Source organism: Bufo bufo, chromosome 9 (assembly GCF_905171765.1).
Source record: "Bufo bufo chromosome 9, aBufBuf1.1, whole genome shotgun sequence".
Classification (NCBI taxonomy): Eukaryota; Metazoa; Chordata; class Amphibia; order Anura; family Bufonidae; genus Bufo; species Bufo bufo.
Genome location: NC_053397.1, coordinates 174,756,580 through 174,782,688, shown reverse-complemented (window position 1 = coordinate 174,782,688; position 26,109 = coordinate 174,756,580). Strand labels below are relative to the sequence as shown.

General features: G+C 42.2%; 1 protein-coding gene across 1 annotated transcript in view; it reads right to left on the bottom strand.

Moving 5' to 3' along the window:
- The window catches only part of LOC120979833 (IQ motif and SEC7 domain-containing protein 2-like), a 347,471-nt gene that overhangs the window by 170,334 nt on the left and 151,028 nt on the right, over positions 1-26,109 (bottom strand). The window contains exon 2 of the mRNA XM_040408788.1: positions 20,032-20,061. Coding sequence (XP_040264722.1) covers positions 20,032-20,061 — 30 coding nt within the window. The remainder of the gene's footprint in view (positions 1-20,031; positions 20,062-26,109) is intronic.

Below are 26,109 nucleotides of genomic sequence, written 5' to 3'. Positions count from 1 at the left end.
TGGTCCCAACTTCCAAGAAGGTACCTTAAGTTTAATGTTTCTTGTAGACAGCCACACAGAATCACCCACTCTCAGGTCCGGACCACTCATACGTTTCCTGTCAGCCGCACACTTATACCTGTTGCCCATCTTTTCCAGGTTATTTTGGATTTTCCGCCAAATAGAAGACAAAGAAGAGGAAAATCGTTCCTCCTCAGGAATGCCAGAATTATGAGCACCAGAAAATGTACCAAACTGTGGATGGAACCCATATGCCCCAAAAAACTGCGACTTATCAGTGGATTCCTGTCTACGGTTATTTATAGCAAACTCAGCTAACGACAAAAATGAAGACCACTCTTCCTGATTCTCTGAAACAAAACATCTCAAGTAAGTCTCCAGATTCTGATTAGTGCACTCCATCTGTCCGTTCGACTGAGGATGAAAAGCCGAAGAGAAGGACAGTTGTACACCCAGACGAGTACAGAACGCCTTCCAGAATCTGGAAACAAACTGAGTCCCTCTATCGGACACCACATCGGAGGGAATGCCATTTAGTTTCACGATGTTGTCAACAAACACCTGCGCAAGAGTTTTAGCATTGGGTAGACTAGGTAATGCAATAAAGTGTGTCATTTTACTAAAACGATCGACAACCACCAGAATCACTGTCTTTCCCGAAGAATTCGGTAAATCCGTGATAAAATCCATGGACAAATGGGTCCAAGGTCTGGACGGGATGGGCAATGGAAGCAGAGAGTCGGAAGGCCGAGTATGTTTCACCTTAGCACGTGCACAGGTACCACAGGCTAACACATAGTCCTCAATACACTTACGCAGCCCCGGCCATCAGAATCTGCGAGAGATGAGATCGACAGTCGATCTACTCCCAGGGTGCCCAGCAAGCACCGTACAGTGATGTTCCTCGAACACCTTGTGACGTAATTCGGAGAGAACAAACAACTTCCCCTAAGAACAAGAGTCCGGAGCATCCTCCTGTGCCTCCAACACCCTGACCTCGAGATCAGGATAAAGAGCGAATTTAACCACCCCTTCAGATAAAATGGGACTAGGGTCATTAGACTCACCACCCCCCCTTCCCCCAGGAAAGAATACGTGACAAAGTATCCGCCTTGACGTTCTTAACCCCAGGGCGGTAAGTGACGATGAAGTTAAATCTGGTGAAAAACAATGACCATCTGGCCTGCCTTGGGTTCAGTTGCTTAGCCGACTCCAAGTAGGCCAGATTCTTGTGATCCGTAATTACCGTAATAGGGTGAATTGCTCCTTCCAACCAATGCCGCCATTCCTCGAACGCCAACTTAATGGCCAGCAATTCCCTATTCCCCACATCATAATTCTTTTCAGCAGTCGAGATTTTTTTTGAGAAAAATGCACATGGGCGCCATTTACTGGGTGAAGGACCCTGCGACAATATTGCTCCTACCCCTACCTCAGACGCGTCAACCTCAACAATAAATGGCTGAGACACGTCCGGTTGCACCAGAATAGGGGCGGAAGCAAAACATTCTTTCACAGCAGAAAAGGCCTGTAATGCCGCATCAGACCAGATAGAAATATCAGCACCCTTCCTAGTCATGTCTGTTAAAGGTTTAACCACCGATGAATAGTTAAAAATAAATGTACGGTAGTAGTTGGTAAACCCCAAAAACCACATAAGCGCTTTCAGATTTTCGGGTGGATCCCAGTCCAACACGGCACGGACCTTCTCGGGATCCATACGAAAACCTGAGGATGATAGCAGGTAACCCAGAAATTGCACTTCCTGTACAGCAAATACACACTTTTCCATCTTAGCATACAACTTATTCTCTCTTAGGATCTGTAACACCTGTCTCACATGATCCTGATGAGTCTCCATATTAGGCGAATAAATTAGTATGTCATCAAGGTATACAACGACAAACCTCCCCATCAGATGATGAAAGATGTCATTGACAAAGTGTTGAAAAACCGCAGGAGCATTGGTTAACCTTACCAGATTATATGCCACCCTCAGATCCAATTTAGAGAACATTTTGGCACCGACAATCTGACTAAACAAATCCAGAATCAAAAGGAAGGGGGTAAGGATCATGGACGGTAATACGATTGAGCTCATGGAAGTCCACACATGGTCTTAGGGTACCATCCTTTTTCTTTACGAAGAAAAATCCAGCAGCCACTGGGGACTTGGATGGTCTAATATGTCCCTTTGCCAAACTCTCGGTGATATACTCTCGCATAGCTTTTCTTTCGGGTTCCGAAAGATTATACAACCGAGATTTGGGCAATTTAGCTCCGGGAAAAAGATTGACGGGACAGTCATACTCCCGGTGCGGAGACAACTCCTGATTACCACTCTCAGAAAACACATCAGAAAATTCAGAAATGAACGAAGGTACAGTTTTAGTGGTAACCATAGAGAACGACACATTAAGACAGTTGTCCATGCAAAAATCACTCCAATCGAGAATCTGTCTCGCTTGCCAGTCGATGTTAGGGTTATGTTTGCTTAACCATGGTAAGCCCAACACCAACGGAGCAGGCAGACCGTCCAACACATAACAGGAGATAGATTCCTGATGCAAATCACCCACTCTTAAATGAATGTCATTCACTACCTGTGACAGGCATTTTTGGGCGAGAGGTGCAGAATCAGATGCAAAGACAGAAATACTATTCTCTAATGCATTAGTAGTCAACCCGTGAATGCGTACAAATTGTCCATCAATCAAGTTAACTCCTGCCCCACTGTCGATAAATGCTTCGATTTTCACAGATTTGGACTCTAGCGCCACCTCGGCAGACAGGAGAAAACGGGTACTACCAGTAAAAGACAAAAGTAGGATTTCTTGCTCCCCACCCACACTACCAATAGTAATTTGGGGATTAAACTTTTTTTTCTTTTTTTTTACACCTTGATGCTGCAAGTACGGACAAATATTCACAAAATGTCCCTTCTTGCCACAACAAAAGCAGACTCCTTTCACATGACCCAAGCTTTTGCCAGTAGTTCCAGGAGTAGCTCCTCCTAACTGCATAGGCTCATCACAAGGCACAACCACCCGTGTCTCTCCAACATAAGTGTCAAAGGAAGCAGTACAATTATTGGACAGTACGTCCTGAAGGTGAGGACCCCTAGATCTCTCCCTCAGGCGTCTATCAAGACGTACAGCAAGGGACATAGCTGCTTCCAATGACTCAGGATTTTCATGAAAAGCAAATGCGTCCTGCAGTCTCTCAGAGAGACCCTGGCAGAATTGGCTACGGAGAGCAGAATCGTTCCACTCTGTATCCGTAGCCCATCTCCTAAATTCAGAGCAATAGGTCTCCGCAGAACATTCTCCCTGCCACAAACCCCGTAACTTGGTCTCGGCCTGAGAGATCTGATCCGGGTCATCATAGATAAGACTCAAGGTTCTAAAGAATTAATCTACCGACCAGAGAGGCGGTGATCCGGTCGACAGAGAAAAAGCCCAAGATTGGGTGTCCTCTTTAAGCAATGAAATAATCATACCCACACGCTGACACTCATCACCAGAAGAGTATGGACGCAGCCTAAAGTATAATTTACATGACTTCCTGAACCGGATGAAATTGTCACTACCACCGGAAAACCTGTCCGGGAGAGCTACCTTCGGTTCAGGGCAGGCCTGGAACCCACCACCAGAACCAGCAGCCTATGGACTCTGAATCTTTAAAACCATCACACGGAGGTCTGCTACCTCCAAAGTCAGATTCTGCAGCTGTTCGACCAGTGCAGTCATAGCATCCATAGGTGCACAGATCAGAACAGAAAATGGCGGTATTGGCTCTGGATAATGTCAAGGATGTAGTAGGGGAGAACACCAAAAGACAACAAGAAGGAAGGGAAACCCTGCTCCTGGCCCTAACTCCTATCCGTATACGCACCTCTCGATGGTAGAGATGCCCATACACCGGAACCTAGAAAACCCTGGTGGCCCTCGGATGCCCTAATGGTAATGACAGGGCAGAGACAACACGCTCCTTCCCTGGTGAAGGAACCAGCGTCTCGCTGAGGCCTAGTAAACAACAAAGGCGGGGGGGAATACAAAATCCAACCAGCGGAACACTTAACTTCTAAAGGGTGATGGATGATGGATGATGGCTGATGGATGGACAGGGCTTCAACTAGAACCACACTCCAGCTCTTCCAAAAACCCAATGAAGCTATCCAGATCAAGGAGTGATGGGTAAAGTCAGACTAAATAGGGGGCGATAAAGGTCACATGATCCACACCTGAACAGGAGGTGTGGACATACAAGCAACGCACAGACAAAGTGAAACCAAAACCAAAAGAGGCTGTCAGATCACTAATGTGCAGATAATCTTTCAGACCTTCTAAAACCTGTCACCGGTGTGACACTGGATGGAGCTGATTACTGCAGTGCTGATCCCAATTTCTCCAATACCTGCCTTCGGGATGCCAAAATGACGCTCTTTTGGCATTCATCAGGCAAATGGCGCTCAATGAATACATTAGGCATGTGCTCCGGGAGTTGATCCCATCATGTGGAAAAAATGTGTTGGGAAAAAAAGGCAAACATGGTGGAATTTTTTTCTTTTTAAAACCCTATCTATTGAATTAGGAGGAAGGGTAGATCTGAAACATACTGTATTTATCTAAGATCTGAAGGGAAAGGCAGCCTAAATGTACCATCCATGAGGATATCCAAGACGTTTTTATTTTTCACTGGAAGTCTATGAGAACTTATATCGGTTGCAATAGCAACAAAGCCACTTTCTTTATGAGATTTTTCATACTGTACATCTTGTAACCAGTAGATACAGAAGACTCAAGGTCACCGACAAATTTCAGAATCATTGTTACAAATGTGTACATATGTAAATGAGCAGATTATAATCAGGTTTGAAGACCTGTGTCACACATTACTGGCAGGAAAGAAGATGAAGACAAGATCCTTCATTATGACTCATTTATTTCTTTCAGACGTTAACAGAATTTGCTCAGATCTATAGTAAGGAATTATTTGTCTTGTCTCAAATCCTAACATAATTAATTCTTCAAATGAAGAAAAGATATAAGATTTATATTAATAACGTAACAGTTTGACGATTTTTCAGTTCCTTATAAATATCACTGACTAGGTGACAATACTCCATCATTTGCACCCCATAATGACACAAAAGATGAACCCACAAATAGGCTGGTACAAACAATGAATGCACTCAAAATATACACCGGACTATCTGCAATTATAAGCCTACCATTGGATAATTTGTAATGTAACATCACACAGCCAGATATCTGGGCCCTGTGGAGCTGATTACTGTCCACATCTTTTGAAATTCATTGATTGGGTGCGAATTATGGGCAGGGGCGTAGCTATAGAGGGTGCAGAGGTAGCAGTCCAAAGACCCTTGTGCCACATAAGACACTGGCATTATAGAAAGTGCATACTGGGAAGGGGTTAGGTTAAGAATTTGGCATGAGGGGGTGCCCTTTCAATGTTTGCCTTTGGCAGCAGGAAGGATATGTGCTCCCCTGCCCCTTGCCAACAAGCACTGAGGGACGGGGGCCCAAGATGAACTCTTGCACCAGGGCCCATGAGCTTTTAGCTACGCTCTGTTAAAGGGGTTTTACCATTTTGAACATTGATGGCAGGGATGCCCAACCTGCGGCCCTCCAGCTGTTACAAAACTACAACTCCCAGCATGCTTGGACAGCCTACAGGTATTAACCTACAACAGGGCATGGTGGGAGTTTTTACAACAGCTGGAGGAAAGTAGGTTGGGATTCCCTGATTTATAGCATATTGACAGATGTATGATATATGCAGATCTGGGACCCACTTCCTGGACGAATGTCTATCAAGAGAATGGGACTTATAGAAAGAACCTTAGTCTTGTTGCCTGGTTTATAAGACTCTCTCCATAAGGATATATAGTACCCCTTGAATCCTGACCTAGGCCTCTCACCCAGTTAAACCAGTTCTCTCTGCTCTACACTAATGAGGGGAAATCATCCCGAAGCAGCTGTTTGCAGATGAGATGCTGGCTTATTTATTATCTAAGTCATGTCTCAAGGCCTGTTTAAAGGGTTGAACATTGACTTATAGGATAGCTGCCTTACATCTGGTGGTATTAGTGGCAGAGCTTGTTAAGAGCTGATTTATATACCGTTTTCCTAATATAATTCCAGTACATATGAGAATAGACCTTGAACACCGAGGTCCACAGGTACAGCATGTCAATTCTAGTTAGAAATTTAATTAGCTACTGAAGGTGGTGGAGATGCCAACAATTACCAACAAATAACAGGGTAATGAATGAAGCCATTTCGGAACGTAATAACTGTATGTTAGTTGTATTACAGCAGATAGAGAAGAATGAATGTGCTACTGTTACTGAGTACCGTAATAGGACAAAGAAATTATATTAGTCACATAGTAAGAATTATGTCCTCACCGCCACGAGACAAGAGAATCAAATCACCCGTATTCAGCCAACACAATAAGTCATTAAAAGCTCCTCAGGAATGCAAATCCAGGCGTGCTGCGAGCAGAGCAGTAAACATCGCAGTGCGCGTACGTCACAACCGCCATAAATAACACAGTTATAGCCAGTTTCACAAAACACATACTTAGCTTCCGATCTCATGTTTTAGGTAATCAACTTGGTATTTCTTAAAGAGAACCTGTCGCGTTGAACATGGTTGATATATAGATTCAAAAGGAAAACATTCAGTATAACTTATATTTTATTCATTTAAATTCCTGCTCATTCTGGGCTTAGAAGTCCAGGAGGCGGTCCTATCAGTGATTGACAGCTACCTTTGTATACACAGTCATAGAGGGAAGGCTGTCAATCACTGATAGAACCAATTCCTCGGCTTCAAAGCCCGGAATGAGCAGGAATTGAAAAGAATAAAATACAAGTTAATCTTAATCTATATATCAATCAGTTTTCCTTTAAATGCACGTTGCAAAAGAAGTATTGTTACCCATGAAATGGCAGAGCTCCAAACTCCCTGCTTACCCTTTATAACACTACAGTATTATTTTTGACATTTTTTTGTTAATTTGGACCCCAGCCAGTTGAATGTGTGGAAAAATTCATACTCACCAGCTACACAGGTGCTCTGTTCCGGTTCTCTACACTGGTCTTCAGGTCCCCATCTGTCAACTTCCAGAAGGACAGGGTCACGTGTACCTCTGCAGCCAGTGTCTGGCCTCAGCAGTGAAGTGTCCCCAAGTGGCACGTGACCCAGCAGTGACTTTCTACTTGGGGACATGTCACATGTCCAGGCCAGACATTGGATGTGACCCTGTCTATGCAGAAGTTGAATGGAAGGCCAGAGAAGAGAATGAGGGAGCCGCAACAGAGCAGTGAGGAGCAGGTGAGTGAATTCTTCTACAGGTATAGCTAGGTCGGACGCAAATTAACAAAAAAGGCTTGACATCCCCTTTAAAGAGAAAATGCCCCAACCTCATAGACGTTTAAAATACCTTTCCAGCAGAATCATTGCTGACTCTTTGGTGTTTTTCTTTTACTTCTAGGTTCTCCCATTCTACAATTTTTGGGACTATATTGTTGAATTAAAAGTTGGGTGGTCCCTAAAGCTAAGTGTCAATGCAACGTCACCTCAGTTATTGACAGTAAGCATTGAGGACCACCCACCCCCAAACCAATAATGGTTGAATGGGAGAACCTATAAGTAAAAGAAAAACACTGCCAAAGTTAGCAATGATTTGGCTACAAAGTTATGCCTCCTGTTGACCTACTGTTTTCTTTAAATTCTGGTTGTTATAGCCCCCCACTTAATTGGAGCTTTGGAGCTTACTGAACAATATTAAAATAAAAATTGTTCAATGGAATCCACCACCAGGAAACTGCAAAAACTGTATCTTTACATTTGATGGCACACTTTTCTCACTCAAACCAAAATAGATGTTTATTCTGTTGTCACAGAAAAATTGGTTACCAAAACAAGACAGAAAATGTCATTATCTCCAATAAGAGCAACAGACAGAATTACGCTTTAGCTTCTTTGATTTGCTAAAATAAGACTAAAAAGTTTTAGATGATCACTAACTTTTCACATAACTTTGCATAAATAAATATTATAGGTGAATAAAAGCAGCTTTGTAATATATCTGATCTGAGAAAAATGCCCCTTTCTCCATGTAACAGAACTCACCCCCACAAACTAACACTTTCCATTTTGAGGGGCTGAGATCGACTGTCAGCTCACTGCACCTTCCATCTCCTATGTGCATAGACCTCTATGGGCAGTATGCTGTAATTTTGTAGTATGTTAGTTTAGGATAGTGGAGAGCTGATAAATGGAAAAAGAGGACATTTTCTCTGATAAGATATAATACAACGTTCTTATATTCCCCTGTACTATTGATATTGATTTATGCAAAAGTTCTTGAAAGGTTGGTGGAAATCCTTTTTGAAGTACGACTATAATTCCATTTTTGATGCTCTCAAAAAGAGAAACAATATAAAATATTGTAAATTCATACCTTGTAATGGCTAACTAAAATAAATTATAAGGCAAGCTTTTGAGACTCCGCGGTCTCTTCTTCAGGCTAGAAATGAAAAAATATTTATAGAAATATGGATATACACAGGAAAGAACAGAGAGGTGGAGTAATAAATTGTAAAACACCAACAAACAGAGGAATGGTCTTACAGAAAGAGTCCTTAATTAGTTTACAGACAAGATGAGTGAAAGTTTGTTTCTGAGTTTATTTCCTGAACATGATTATGTGGGCGGCCATCTTGTCTGAGCTGTTCTTAACAGCATTTACACAATATTAAAAAACTGCTTTACAGCAGTCACACAGTCCATAGACACAATGGTCAGGAGGGGACCTCAGTGACTTCTATGGGAGAGTTTTATAGACATGTGCAGAGGTCATTGTACAAGGAAGGAATAGATAAGCTCTGACAATCACCTATTGTGAATGGAGGATTCTGTCTTATCTATATACAGAGGTGATATCATTACAGGCAGGATTAGAATGATATATAACTGCAGTAAAATGATCTGTACAGACCAACGTGGCACCTATTATTAGGCTTAGTGGCCAGTGCAAAAACTGCAGGATTTTATGGTTTTTATTTAAATATAGATATTGACATGGAAAATTTTAAATAACCATCCAAAATGCTTTAAAAATATGTCAAACATAAAAAGGTGATTAAAATAGGTAATTTTCTGATGACACATCAGAAAAGGTCTGTAACGCTATGGCCAGGATCACCAAAATGATTGGCAACAGGGAAAGTTGTCTTTTTCACCTTTATTGAATGACGGTGAGACCTTATCCTCGCCCTGAGTTTTTCCCACATGTCTGCCCTGTTTCTCCCACATAAAGACCCTGGGGTAGATTTATGAAAACTGGTGTAAAGTAGAACTGGCTTAGTTGCCCATAGGAACCAATCAGATTTCACTGTTCATTTTTCAGAGCTACTCCGTCCTTGAGTTGGACATTTAGTGCACATAATGAGGTTCACCACATTAGATGCAGAACACGTGAATGTTCCAGAAATCTTGGGGATATGTATCCTGTCTATTGTCAGTACGTGTGAACAAGTTTTGCAGCTCCTCACATTGCAGGAAAAAGTTCCTTTCTGTATACTGGATGGTATTGATCATCAGATTTCTTAAATTCTGAGGTTGTCTGAAGCATAGCATGGGAGGGGCTGGGAATATATTCCTGAGATAGTAATCTTTGTGTAAAGTATTGTGTAGTTTCCTTGTGGTTTTTCATAGTGCCTCTAGTTGTGGGTCACCACTAGAGGTACACGGTGTCACGGCCTCGGTATTGTACGCTGTGACACCTTTGCCGCACATGCCGGGTTGCCAGGGGCAACGCGTGGTTGTCTGCATGTGTGTTCTTTGCTCCCCTTCTCCTGGTTCCTCCTCTGTCTTATGCTGGAAGGGTTAACTCCCTGGCTGGGTGTGGTCACTTGGGTTTTATTACCTGTGGCTCCCTGGCTGGAGTCAGTTGTACTCCAGCCGTATGTATGGGTGGTTGTTGTCTTGTCTAGTGGTTGTTACATGTCTGGTCCCTTGGTATTTGTAGTCCAGCATGTTTGCTAGACTTGTTCCTGTGTTGTGTTCCTCCGGAAGGGGTCTGGTTTCCCAGAGGGGTGAACCATAAGCCTGTATGCAGCGCTGTCTGGGGCTGCCTTGCACCTTGCGGCATGGGGTCCAGGCAGTAGCTGGTGTGCTGGATACCTGTGTGTGGGTGTTGTTGGTACGGTGTTCTGTTTGGTGTGTGGGCCCCTGTACTTATGCACGGGTTCCAGTTATGGTGGCTGCGGCAGGTAAGTGTGTTTCTGTGTACTTACCTGCTGATTTAGTTACTGCATACAGTCTCCTACTTTTCCTTGCAACTAGGCCATTTGTGACTCCTGTTCTTCCATGTCTTGGAAGAACAGGTCATCTCTCCCCTGCTCCTATGAAAGGGATTATCAGGGCCAAAGGTATCCTGGGTATGAGCCATCCTACTATACAGGTCCGCTCATACGGTGAGTAGTTAGGGCGAGGATTAGGGACGATTTAGGAGGTAACCTGCTCCCTGATCCCGGCGTCCTGGCCTAGCTGCTTCCTCATTATACCCGACATTGTATGGTGGGGGGTTTCCCCCACTCCCCACAGTGACACACGGTCATTGCCTTCTTTTTGTTTATATAATTAGGAGTTGATTTCTGGGGATCCTGGTGGCTCTGGTGATTTGGCCCTGAATTGTGGTAGGATGGTAGCCCTGGTGTAAAAATATCCGCTTAAGGTAGCCCAAGTGTTCTATTCATCTATTTATCTATCTACCCATTCAATAGATGAATATTTTATCTATTATGTATCTACCCATTTATCTTTCTATACACATGTTATTTATCTAGTTACATATCTATCTAGCCCAAATCTATAAATTAATAGATACATATTTTATCTATTATCTATCAAGCTATCTATCTATCAATCACATATCTATCTTTCTTTTTTTCAGTCTATCTATCTATTATCTATCTTTTTATGTATCTGGCTATCTATCTAATCTATCTAACTATCCAGCGTCTATCTATTATCTATTTATCTATCTATCCTTCTATCTATCTATCTATCTATCTATCTATCTATCTATCTATCATGTGAGTTTAAATAAGTGAACATCAGTGTGTACATGATTATTAATTAATGAGCTCAGTCAAACAATGAACATGATCAAAAATTATAAATACATTGTCAATTTCATAAAAACATTTCATCTTGACATCTCAAATATCCATAATTCATAAATATATAGTGATGGATACAAAGGTGACAAAAGTGACCATGATTAATGTGTAAAATATGCAAAAATTTGTGATTATGTCCCAATAGACTACATTATATGCACATGTGAAATTATAATTGATCAAAGAGGTTAAAATAACTACAGTCGTGGGGCGCTCACCCTTCAAGACTCCATGTGGCTCAAGTACGGTGTACCAAAGTTACTAGTGCGCCTGTGTCAGAGTTAATCTCGCGAGAATCTGCTGGCTGAGCGGTCTCCATACAGTGCGGTGTCTCAGTACAGGGAATAATAAAGTTTGCCATATTCAAAATTCTAACTGTGCATGTCCGAGCGGAGCTCAACTACCCACTGTTGCTTTCTTCAATGAGATCAGGGTGTTCCAGTTTGAGCCAGGGGCCGCACCTCTACCACTGTAGGGTTGAGGACAAGGGCACGCTCGGTGTCCCAATCCCCAATCCATAAAATCCCTAGACCCCATAAGGGGGAATTAAATCAAATATATCTATTTATCTATCCATATATAGCATATTTATCTAATTATATCTATCTATCTATTAGCTATCTAGCTCATATCTATCTATCTATCTATCTATCTATCTATCTATCTATCTAAAGAAAGGTAACAAGGCAGCACTCCGGACTTGTAGGTAAAAAAAGGAACCTTTGATTACATCATATGCAATGTTTCAGCTCATATCATTGGAGCCTTTGTCAAGCAGTGATAACAGTGCTCATTACAGGTATATATAAATGAAACTTAATCTGTACATGATTGTTACCAAACATAATCAATTAATCAATAAACATAATTATCTGTAAAAATCTAAAGATTCAATTCATAAAACTTCATATTACAATCTCCAAGTGTTAATTGGTAAAAGTATATGTGCATGAATTCATGTGTACCCATAATCGATGTTCAGTATTATAAAACATACAATTATGCACTGCCCATACCCGCACCGGCCGATCAACGCTGCCCGCACCGCCCACACGCGCGCTGGACGATCAACTACGCCCCACACGCCGACTGCATGGGAGGATTGTGGAGCGCGGTGTGCTGACTGATCTGCTCGCCGGCCAATTCTAGCGCCCGTTATTGTAACGGGGCATAATGTCTAGTTATTTATAAATATGTAATTGTAGTGGACAAACAGCTGACATAAATATACATCAACGCTGTTTTTACACGCTGTGGCAAAACATGGTTTTGAAATTTGTATTACTTGCCAATATTTAAAATATTATTTTATTAAATACGATCGTATATACACTGCGTGCAGAATTATTAGGCAAATGAGTATTTTGACCACATCATCCTCTTTATGCATGTTGTCTTACTCCAAGCTGTATAGGCTCGAAAGCCTACTACCAATTAAGCATATTAGGTGATGTGCATCTCTGTAATGAGAAGGGGTGTGGTCTAATGACATCAACACCCTATATTAGGTGCGCATAATTATTAGGCAACTTCCTTTCCTTTGGCAAAATGGGTCAAAAGAAGGACTTGACAGGCTCAGAAAAGTCAAAAATAGTGAGATATCTTGCAGAGGGATGCAGCACTCTTAAAATTGCAAAGCTTCTGAAGCGTGATCATCGAACAATCAAGCGTTTCATTCAAAATCGTCAACAGGGTCGCAAGAAGCATGTGGAAAAACCAAGGCGCAAAATAACTGCCCATGAACTGAGAAAAGTCAAGCGTGCAGCTGCCAAGATGCCACTTGCCACCAGTTTGGCCATATTTCAGAGCTGCAACATCACTGGAGTGCCCAAAAGCACAAGGTGTGCAATACTCAGAGACATGGCCAAGGTAAGAAAGGCTGAAAGACGACCACCACTGAACAAGACACACAAGCTGAAACGTCAAGACTGGGCCAAGAAATATCTCAAGACTGATTTTCCTAAGGTTTTATGGACTGATGAAATGAGAGTGAGTCTTGATGGGCCAGATGGATGGGCCCGTGGCTGGATTGGTAAAGGGCAGAGAGCTCCAGTCCGACTCAGACGCCAGCAAGGTGGAGGTGGAGTACTGGTTTGGGCTGGTATCATCAAAGATGAGCTTGTGGGGCCTTTTCGGGTTGAGGATGGAGTCAAGCTCAACTCCCAGTCCTACTGCCAGTTTCTGGAAGACACCTTCTTCAAGCAGTGGTACAGGAAGAAGTCTGCATCCTTCAAGAAAAACATGATTTTCATGCAGGACAATGCTCCATCACACGCGTCCAAGTACTCCACAGCGTGGCTGGCAAGAAAGGGTATAAAAGAAGAAAATCTAATGACATGGCCTCCTTGTTCACCTGATCTGAACCCCATTGAGAACCTGTGGTCAATCATCAAATGTGAGATTTACAAGGAGGGAAAACAGTACACCTCTCTGAACAGTGTCTGGGAGGCTGTGGTTGCTGCTGCACGCAATGTTGATGGTGAACAGATCAAAACACTGACGGAATCCATGGATGGCAGGCTTTTGAGTGTCCTTGCAAAGAAAGGTGGCTATATTGGTCACTGATTTGTTTTTGAATGTCAGAAATGTATATTTGTGAATGTTGAGATGTTATATTGGTTTCAATGGTAAAAATAAATAATTGAAATGGGTATATATTTGTTTTTTGTTAAGTTGCCTAATAATTATGCACAGTAATAGTCATCTGCACACACAGATATCCCCCTAAAATAGCTAAAACTAAAAACAAACTAAAAACTACTTCCAAAAATATTCAGCTTTGATATTAATGAGTTTTTTGGGTTCATTGAGAACATGGTTGTTGTTCAATAATAAAATGAATCCTCAAAAATACAACTTGCCTAATAATTCTGCACTCCCTGTAATAAAACATAATCAAAGTTTTTATAAATACTGTTTTCTGCTACAAATAGTTACACACAACAATGCTGGTTTTAGATAGATAGATAGATAGATAGATAGATAAATAAGGAGGAAGAAGCCAGCAGCACACCATTAAGATAAAAAAACACGTGTGGTTTATTCACCCAGTGTCATGTAGCGACGTTTCAACCGCTTGTTGCGTTCCATTTCTAGATAGATAAATAGATAAATATTAGAAGATATATATATATATATATATATATATATACACACTCACCTAAAGAATTATTAGGAACACCTGTTCTATTTCTCATTAATGCAATTATCTAGTCAACCAATCACATGGCAGTTGCTTCAATGCATTTAGGGGGGTGGTCCTGGTCAAGACAATCTCCTGAACTCCAAACTGAATGTCAGAATGGGAAAGAAAGGTGATTTAAGCAATTTTGAGCGTGGCATGGTTGTTGGTGCCAGACGGGCCGGTCTGAGTATTTCACAATCTGCTCAGTTACTGGGATTTTCACGCACAACCATTTCTAGGGTTTACAAAGAATGGTGTGAAAAGGGAAAAACATCCAGTATGCGGCAGTCCTGTGGGCAAAAATGCCTTGTGGATGCTAGAGGTCAGAGGAGAATGGGCCGACTGATTCAAGCTGATAGAAGAGCAACGTTGACTGAAATAACCACTCGGTACAACCGAGGTATGCAGCAAAGCATTTGTGAAGCCACAACACGCACAACCTTGAGGCGGATGGGCTACAACAGCAGAAGACCCCACCGGGTACCACTCATCTCCACTACAAATAGGAAAAAGAGGCTACAATTTGCACGAGCTCACCAAAATTGGACTGTTGAAGACTGGAAAAATGTTGCCTGGTCTGATGAGTCTCGATTTCTGTTGAGACATTCAAATGGTAGAGTCCGAATTTGGCGTAAACAGAATGAGAACATGTATCCATCCTCTGATGGCTACTTCCAGCAGGATAATGCACCATGTCACAAAGCTCGAATCATTTCAAATTGGTTTCTTGAACATGACAATGAGTTCACTGTACTAAAATGGCCCCCACAGTCACCAGATCTCAACCCAATAGAGCATCTTTGGGATGTGGTGGAACGGGAGCTTCGTGCCCTGGATGTGCATCCCTCAAATCTCCATCAACTGCAAGATGCTATCCTATCAATATGGGCCAACATTTCTAAAGAATGCTATCAGCACCTTGTTGAATCAATGCCACGTAGAATTAAGGCAGTTCTGAAGGCAAAAGGGGGTCCAACACCGTATTAGTATGGTGTTCCTAATAATTCTTTAGGTGAGTGTATAAGGGTAGATAGATAGATATATTTGATAGATAGATAGATAAATAGATATGTGATAGATAGAATGATAGATAGATAAATAGCTAATAGGTAGATAAATAGATAGGTAGATAAATAGATAGATAGATATTAGAAGAGAAATACATAGAAAGATAGATAGATAAATAAATAGATATATATAATAATAAATAGGTAGATATGTGATAGATAGATAGATAAAATGATTGATAGATAGATAAATAAATAGCTAGATATGAGATAGATAGAATGATAGCTATCTAGGTAATAGATAAATAGGTAGATATGTGATAGAATGATAGATAGATAGATGGAAGCGCTTATTAGTACCGAAGGACCAGGAAGCGGTGAAGACTCTGTAGTCACCGCTTCCTGGTCCTCGGCTGTGCAGGCTGCGCACAGCGTGAGGCACTCTGACGTCACGCTATGCGCGCTGGTTCACAGCACAGCCGACAGCAGGAGGAAGAAGATCGCGGGCGGCGAGGAGCGGCGGCGTCCAGGAGCAGGAGAGGTACAGTAAGTGCTTTTTTTTATTTTATCTGATCTGAGGCTGCATAAGCTGGGGGCTGGGCTCCATAAACTGGGACTGCATAAGCTGGGGCTCCATAAAATGGGACTGCATAAGCTGGGGCTCCATAAACTGGGACTGCATAAGCTGCGGCTCCATAAGCTGGGGCTGCATAAACTGGGGCTGCATAAACAGGGACTGCATAAACTGGGACTGCATAAACTGGGACTGCATAAGCTGGGGCTCCATAAATGAAGCTGAGGCTACATACATGAGGCTGGGGGCTGCATGCATGAGGCTGGGGGGCTGATCTGAAGCATGGGGGTCTGATCTGAGGTCTGATTGAGGGTCTTATTAACATTGGGGGTCTGATTGCTGGTCTGACCCGATGTGTAATGAAAAATATTTTCTTCTTATTGTCCTCCTCTAAAATCTAGGTGCGTCTTATGGGCCGGTGCATCTTATAGGGCGAAAAATACGGTATTTATAATGGTTTAGTAAAAGGTTAATATCATATTAAAACTTAATTAAATTACTGACATGACATCAGATCTAACAATATACGACCGTATACAATTAAACATAATCAATGTTTTTTAAGTATTTACTTCCAGGACCTGTGGTGACATCGTCAAAGGTCCTTTAGCTTAAAAAAGATAGATGGATCAATTAGCCATTGTCAATATTTATAATGGCTTAGTAAGAGGTTAATACAAGCTTAATATCATTTTATTTTTAAAGATATTAAAACTTAATTGAATTACTGACGCAATATCAGATCTATCAGAATAAGAGACGTTGAATGGGCGGTGTTTAGGTGTGGTTTGGGGCGTGCGACGGGAGGCGCTTTGGGAAGGACTGGGAGGGGTTGTGGGAGGAGTGGGCAGGAAAAGGGGTGGGAAAAGGGGAGTGTCCACCTGTCACTTTTTATTTGACGAAACATCCTTCCCTATATTACTCAGTAGCCAAGGTAAATTTTACAATACGCAAAGTCTTATTATAATAAACATTGCTCGTGCATGAGACTCTTTAGACATTGTTTGTCAACTCTAATGCCCATCGCGCTCCTTGAGTCTCTCAGATATGACAGGTGGGCAGAATTGGTGAAAACACATTTTTTATATTCATTAAAACTGCAAGGGAAAAATATTCCTAGTCAATTTAAAGTAATTTAACTGCTGAGCGCAATGACAAACCCACAATTTTAGTGTTAAATTACCAAGTTCTGTAACCTTGGGCCGGTGAAGAATAATCAGGATACTGATTATAATTAATGAGCATTGGGAAGGGATCTATTATCTAAAACGCTGGAAATTAGTTTTCTGGATAAGATTTTTTTTTCATTTGAAGCACTTAATTGAAAACATGGTAAAATAGATTTATTTTGCTCTAAAATCTAAATGCTCTCCCTAGACTGACGGAGCATACACATACATTAGTAGATACAGATATATATTAGGAATATTTAGTCAAGACATGCAATGTTTTGCACAATTTTTTAACACTGCATAGCTAAAATCTACATTAAGGGTGCATTCACATGACCATAAGTGTTTTGCGGTCCGCAAATTGCGGATCCACAAAACACGGATAATGGCTGTGTGTGTTTGCGGACCACACATGGCTGGCGCTGTATAGAAAATGCCTATTCTTGTGTACAAGAATAGGACATGCTCTATTTTTTTTGCGGGGCTGTGGAACGGAAGTATGGATGCACCGTGTGCTGTCCGCATGTTTTGCTGCCCCATTGAAAAAAATGGGTCTGCACTCGATCCGCAAAATTGCGGACCCAGAATTACGGTTGTGTGAATGCACCCTAAAGGTGTTGTCTGCTTTAGTAATATTGATGACCTATCCGTCAGGTTGTGGGGGGCTGACTACCTGCACCCCCGCTGATCAGCTGTTTGAAGAGACCACAGTGCTCATACAAAGTGCTGTTCTCTTCTCTGTTTACCTTCTTGCTGTCAACATGCAGTGGCGAACAGGTGTAATTACAGCTCCCCCGTCCCATTACTACAATGGGATGTCTCCTTCTTATTCAAGGCAAAAGGACAGAGCTGTCCCATGGAAGTGAACGGGGAATCACATCTACTCACTGCTGCAATGTCGACGACGAGCAGTTACGTAAATCGTGAATAGTAGGCAGCGTTCCTAGGAGCGCTACGTTCTCTTCAAACAGCTGATCGGCCACCGATCTGACAATGATGACGTATCCTGAAGATAAAGGAAAAGCGGACAACCCCTTTAAGTGTTGAGTAATTGTGTAAGGCTAGGTTTGATGCATGTGTTTGTGTTTAGATCTGGGATCAGCAACCTTCGGCACTCCAGCTGTTGTGAAACTACAATTCCTGAGAAAAACAGGACAAGTATGCATGCTGGGAGTTGTAGTTTCACAACAACTGGAGTTCTGGAGGTTGCCGACCGATGGTTTCGATTTTAGATTCACTTTGAAAATGTTCTACTCTGCTACCTAAAATCTAAATACAGATGTAGCAGAGTCAACAGTCACAACGCATGAACTAGATGTGATAACTCTCTAAGTGTGTGTGTTAACTCTGCTACATCTGTAGATCATGACGAGTAAACATATCTGCACTAGACTCAATGGTGCGGTATATCAGGTCAGCCGTATCATCTCTTCACAGCAACAGCTAGTGCACACGTAATATTCACATCTCTGCTAGCAGCTACAGTTAACACCCAATTATGGCAGCAAGAACAAGTAATGCCAGAGGCTTTGTATATAACATGTTCTATGTGGCCATCATCTTCATTAGGCTCCATTCACGCGACTGTATTTTTGGTCCGCATCCGCATTTTTAGCAGATACAATGCTAAACCATTCATTTCAATGAGGGCCACAAAAAATGTCCGTTCCGCGGCCCTTCAAATGTCCTATTCTTGTCCGTTTTGCTGACTGTTACAATGGAGCCCGCAAAAAAGTACGGACCGCAAAACGTGTGAATAGGGCCTGAAATGGCGAATAGCAAATTGTTGCAGTTTCAGTACCAGCAAGACTATTCAAGCCTCATACCACAGCCAGGTGCCTACTAAAAGACCCGTCCACAATCTTGACATGTCTGTTTTAGTAGAGAAGAAGCACCAGCATTGTTATTTCATGGGAAATACAAGTATTTTCCAGACTTTAATTTACATGTCACACACCCCTAATGAATGTCCAAGCACATTTTGATGTTGTACGCCTGATGCGATTTCTCCATGATAGAGAAGGCAGAAAAATAAATAAAAGGCATAATAAAGTAAGGTGACTAGCCTCTCCAATCCTCTCTGCCCCAATCCCATGAAGGGCCCCTGAGCAAAGATGGGCCCCCAGTGCCCTACCCCCTGCACAAGCGGCACACGGTACAATACACTGACCACACTATACACAGATAGGAATCATACAACATCTCAACCATCCTATGTCCTGGGTAGACTATTAAACTACCCAAATTATTATTATAGATGCATCGGGCAGATGATTTGACTTTTAGGCACAGGGGCACGCCAGCCAGTATCCCTAGGGACCTGCCTTTTTGAGGTGGCTTCATGGACCCCCATAATCAATCATCTTGAGTGTCCTGATGCTGTCTGAGCAGGTAGTATTTGCATGTAGCTGTATAGTGGGCCCCCAGAATGAATTTTACTGGTGGGCCCTAGAAATCCCAGTTCAACACTGTCTCTGCCAGTAGCATTATTCCAAACTAAATACAAATAAATGGAGAGGGATCATACTTTTCACCAACCTCTCGCCCTGCCTTCCTTATTCAAGGTCCAGCCTCAACACACAAGAAGTGGCATGAAACTCCTGACCAATGAGTCAGCGGCCAGTGACCAACTAAGTGGGCATTCTTCTTTTATTTTTTTAACCCATTCTGCCCATTATCTAAAAGGTTTTACCCCACCAGAGAATCTGTTTTAAATTACAGTATACGATGCATATCAAATACAAGCAGGCACAGCATAAAATCACTGCACAGTACGTCATTTCTATGTGTGTGGAGGATGAGACTAAAAGAAAGTCACTAATGAGCAATGTATCCATACTTACTACATAAAAAATTAATAAATGGTTAATTACCTTACATTTCTTGGCACTTCTTCTTCATACCTGAAAAACAGAAATATGTTTTGTTCACCGATGTATCAGTCATCTTTTTCAACCACATAGCCTCCTTTAAATGACCTTCTAAATATTTTCGTGGGCTGCTAGATAGCGAGAATGTTCTTGTATAGACCAGCAGGGTGGCTGGTGGCATATAATCAGGGCTATCAAGCACGTAGCTAAGGTTGTCAAACAACGATAGCCTGTATATGATTTTTCATTTAAAAATGTTCTTTTGTTTTATTATTTTTATTTTCAAATTTTATTTTAAAATATTATTGTTAAATTGTATTTTATTGTTAGCACATACATTTACAAAAAGGTTAAAGAAAAGAACAAGATATTCAATACACATAGAATATTTGATACGGTACTTACCATACATCACTCAGTTCTCTTTACTTTTTTACATTTCCCCATCTTCCTTGTCCCACCTCCCCTCCCCCTCAAAAATAACAGCATCCAGCCATATCACAATGTCTTATATAGCTCTAAAGAGGGTGCTTTTCCCCCAAATACTCCACTTTTAAAAAAAAAATGCTGGAGCCCTTCCTATATTCCTCTCTAACTAATATTCATATTGAAAGTACATTAACCTAATTAAAGGGGTTCTCTGGGTTCAGGGCTGAACCTGGATATAAGCTATTCTTTATTCTTTTACTATATATGAGTGGAACACTGGAGCATTTACTTGCTCTGATGCTCCACTTGCCTAAGGCTACTTTCACACTAGCGGCAGGACGGATCCGACAGGCTGTTCACCCTGTCGGATCCGTCCTGCCGCTATTTCGCCGTGCCGTCGGACTGCCGCTCTGTCCCCATTGACTATAATGGGGACGGGGGGCGGAGCTCTGCCGCAGCACGGCAGTGCACGGCGAGAGGCCGCCGGACTAAAAGTACTGCATGTCCAACTTTGTAGTCCGGCGGCCTCTCACCGTGCACTGCCGTGCTGCGCCGGAGCTCCGCCCCTGTCCCTATTATAGTCAATGGGGATGGAGCGGCAGTCCGGCGGCACGGTGAAATAGCGGCAGGAAGGATCTGACAGCCGACAGCCTGTCGGATCCGTCCTGCCGCTAGTGTGAAAGTACCCTTACGCTGCATCGCGCAAGGCGAGGTCTGTTTGTTTACTGCTGGTGATGTATCGGGCTTCACATAACTATGCTAGGTGGAGATTTCCTCCTAGCAGTGAGCCTGGTGATGTCACCGACACAAATGTGTGGTATATTGCGCTGCCCTAGGCTGTTTTGGAGGCGGGTACTATGCAAAGTAGCATCCAAAACAGCCTCTGGCAGTGTTAGGAACCACCACTGTGAGGGATATGCTGTGACTACTGGGAGGAAGTCCTGCTGTGACTGCTTCAGCTAGCAGGACATAGGTTTTTTTTTGTCTTTTGGGGGAAGGAGATGCTGCTGTTAAAGGGGACAATTAATTGAATGCTCAATAGAATCATAAATTCTTAAAGTAAGAAGAGAAACACTGCTGTGACAAATCTGTCAGATTTGTACCTATGACACTGGCTGACCTGTTACATGTGCACTTGGCAGTTGAAGACATCTGTGTTGGTCCTACGTTCATATGTGTCCGCATTACTGAGAAAAATGAAGTTTTACTATATGCAAATGTTGCTCTAGGAGCAACGGGGGTGTTGCCATTACTACTAGAGTCTCAGCTCTCTCTACAACTGCTGTGCCCTCTCCACTTTGATTGACAGGGCCAGGCAGTGAAAATATCATCACACCTGTGAGCAGAGCCCATAGGAGCAATGGCAACACCCCCGTTGCTCCTAGAGGCTCAATTCCATATATTAAAACATCATTTTCTCAGTATTGCGGGCACATATGAACATGGGACCAACAGTCCATCTGTGCCCTGAAAAAAAAGGCAGAACACAGACTGCATCACCCACTATGAAGAAAGTGACTACAGTGTAGTCCAGTATATCACAGCCCTCTTGTAGAGCATCTTCACAGATGGGCCAATAAAACGGAAAGCTCTGGTATTGATTGACTGAGGCTCCAGTGGAATAGTGCCCCCAATGGGCAAATAATCCTGAAAAATGTTAACATGCTCGCTCCATATAACTAATGAGAAAACATTGAACCGTGTATTTCAGACAGACCTCTGGAGTGCAATTGTTTTATGCCGAGAGAAAAAAGTACCAAATAATGCATATAGATTGTTTTCAGTACAGGCCATATTTCAATATAATGTGCACTTAAAACATTCCAGGGGTGGATTTCAGCTACAATGTACAATGTGACACAGTGAGAGGTTTGGTCTGGGAAAACAGGTATTTACCTCCCAGCATGTGCTGCTGGGCTGATGTACAGCCAGGTGAGGTTAAATACCGGACCAGATTTTAAATGCCGGTCCGGGTTTTGGCAGCACCTGGCTGTCCTTAAATAGGCAGCTTGGCTCAGAAGCCAGGTCTCTGTGTTGGAATCTGGGAGCCTTGTGTCTGGATGAAGGCTTGCTACCTGTTTGGCGTGAAAACAGGTTGGTGCTGCTATCAGCAAGGACTCTTTGAGGCAGAATTGCCGCATGGTGTGAATTACCACCAACACCGCAAAGTGACTTTTTGTTTGATTATGACTGCTTGTTTTGTCACTTGCCTAAAGTGCGAATAAAACACTGAACTGTTTGATCCAAAAAACTTGTTGTTGCCTCTATACTGCGTCCGCTAATCCTGACTAGCTAAGCTGTCTACCAGAGCGAGTCCCCACAACAGTTATAAAACATTCACCAAGACATCTGCTATAAACATAACCACTACCTTCTCGAAATAGCACAGTTTGACATTTGGAGCAGTCACTGTTGCAGTTCGATACGCACTGCTGCAAAGTCCCCTTTGAAGATACCACTCAGTTCTTTTTTTTCCCTAAAGTACTTAAAATAAAATAAAAGTAATTGAGCTGTCCTTAAAAAATTACATCCTGCTATTTCTCATGTATATGTGACAGTATGCTACAGACAGAGGCAACTGAATGCCATATAGTAGTAAATGCTGCCCATTCACTCCCAATGTAAAAAAAATATATTACAAAGTAAAAATGTAGTTTTATTTCAGTGCAAAGATATTGATGATAACTGCAAGAAAAAGGTATAACACTGTTTTGTCATATGTTGGGCAAAATATATGATGTGGATATGTTTGACATATACAGAGCATTCAGAAAGTCTTCAGACTACCGGTAATTTTATCCCCATCAATTTACACTCAATCCCCCTTAAAGGGGTTGTCCGGGTTCAAAGCTGATCCCGAAAATATCCCCTTTTTCACCCAGGCAACCCCTCTGATACAAGCATCAGAGCATTTCATTTTCTTGAGATCCGGTGACATACTGGGCTCTACATGGGTAAGCTAGGTGGAGGCTTCCACCTAGAACTGAGCGGGGTGGGGTCACCAGCACTAATGGGTGGGCTTTAGTGCTGCCCTAGCCTGTAAAACAGGAATTCTCCACCTAGCTTACCCATGGAGACCCCGGTACGTCACCGGATCTCGAGAAAAGGAAATGCTGCCGAGGCGAAAAAGGGGATATGTCTGGGTTCAGCTCTGAACCTGGGCAACCCCTTTAATTAGAAAGTGAAAACAGAATCTTAGAAATGAATTAAAAATGAAAACTAACATTTTGCATGTACATACATATTCAGACCCTTTGCTATGACACTTGACGCTATGACACACGCTCTGGGGGCCTCCCATTTCTCCTCATCATCTTTGAGATGTTTCTGCACGTTTATTTGAGTCCACCTGTGGTAAATTCAGTTAATTGGACATGATTTGGAAAGATGAAGCCCTCTTTATATAAGGTCTCACAGCTGACACTGCATATCAGAGCAACAATCAAGCCATGATGAGGAAAGAACTGCCTGTACAGCTCAGAGACACAATTGTGGGGAAACACAGATCTGGAGAAGGGTACAAAAAATGCCTGCTGCACTGAAAGTTCTCAAGAGCACAGTGGCCTCCACAATTCTTAAATAGAATAAGTTTGGAACTTCTGACCCACCAGACTAACTAATCAGAACAGAAGGGCCTTGGTAAGAGAGGTTACTAGGAACCCAATGGTCACTCTGGCTGAGCTCCAAAGATCCTGTGTGCAGATGGGAGGGTCATACATCACTGCAGCACTCCACAATTAAGGACTTTATGGCCTAGTGGCCAGATAGAAACTTCTCTTCAGTAAAAGACACATGAAAGCCCATCTGGAGTGTGCAAAAAAGCATCCAAGTGACTCTTAGGCTGTGAGAAATAAGATCTTTTAGTCTGATGAAACCAAGGTTGAACTTTTTGAAATAAATAATAAGTGTCATGTCAGAAGGAAACGAAGAACATTCTATTTTCACTTTGTCATTATGGGGTATTGCGTGCAGAATGATGGGGGAAAAATTTGATTTTTTATTTTATTTTATTTTTTTAAGCACAATGTTGCAACATAACAAAATGTGAAAAAAGTAAAAAGGGTCTGAAGACTTTCCGAATGCACTGTACCTGTCACATTTGGATGTCCATAGTAATTTGTTACTGCGTTATCATCTGTTAAATGCACACATCTTGACAGACTACCATCTGACCATGCCAGGACATGAACTGTTTCTACTAAGATGCAGCATATAATTTATCAAAAACTGTCATTTCCATTGAGATGTCAAATTCCAAGCAGTAAATTGAATGCTACAGACTGCTCCTGAGCACAAATCATGGTCCAGTCAGTGATTGCATGGTTTTAGCTACATAATGCGCCTGTGGTCTGCTCATTTAAAATAGTAAAAGATGTATATTATAGAGAAGCAATGACTTAGATGTGATTATATACAGAACTACTGGGAGGGGAGTCTGGCAGCTTATACTGATCCAGTTGTTAAAATTACACACAAATCACTTCTGGTGCTATATGTGTGAATGAACAGAAGGGCGAGAGCACGAGCAAGAAAGCCATGCTGTAGAATGAGCCTTGCACAGCCAGCCAATCAGAGGTTTGTTCATTTACTTTCACTGGTAACGTGATCTGATGAATGGGGAAAAACAATGATCATTAGCTTCAAGACAATAGAGGAAGGAGAAGAACACTAACTTTATGGCTACCATTTTTACAGAAGGCATGACAATTGTAAATGATATGTGACAGATCCCAGTAAATGGTCAGAAGAAATTTTAATTTAAAAAAAAAGGTCACCTTGACCTCCCCACTTTATCCACCTTCAATGTCGTTGCAAGCAGAACATACATAAATATGGCGATCATTCTGTGCTCAACTCAATTAATTCATACCACACCAACTGGTATAAATACATTAATAAATCCTACACCATACAGCTCTGTGTCTGCAGCTTCCCTCATACAGTGTATCATAAAACTGTCTGGCTGAAGCCACCACTAGGAGGAGCTCAGTGCACAGAAATGTATGCAGTTACCATTGACTGAAATGGAAGCTGTAAAAATCTTTGAACTCCCCCTAGTAGCAGTTGCATGAAAGCTCTGGGTCCTCCATGGCACCGTAGCAGTGGCATGGTCTGCTTCCTTTGAAGATACATGTCATGGTTCCTGTGATACAACCCTTTCAGCCTGGGGCTAATGAAGAAGCACATTGAAGAATTAGGATGTCAGCTTGTTCATCTGACAGCTCCAACTAACATGTAGGAAGGTCAGCTGGACACCATTCCCAGGTCTCTATATAAGGCCGGCTCCAGTGGGTGCAGGTGCCGGTGAATTTCTTGTCGTTTGGCAAGTAGGGGGTACTGTTTCTTTGCGTAATTAAAGACTCCTCTGGCTTTGGATTTCTGGTTTTGACTTAGACTACTGTTTTGGCTTCTGGCATTTTGGTATCGTATAAGATCTCCTGGTTCTGACTCTCTGGCATGTTTTGGGTTTCTCGTTTGCCTCTATAGTATTTGTAACTGTGTTGACCAACTGGTGTTTGACCCTTTTTTTTTGGACAACTACTGCCTCTTTCTGTTTGTTTGTCTGTTTATCGCTGTTTTATTTCTCACCCTTCACAGATTGCAGTGTAGGGACTGTCGTCCAGTTGTGGGTCATTGCGTAGGGTAATTGTG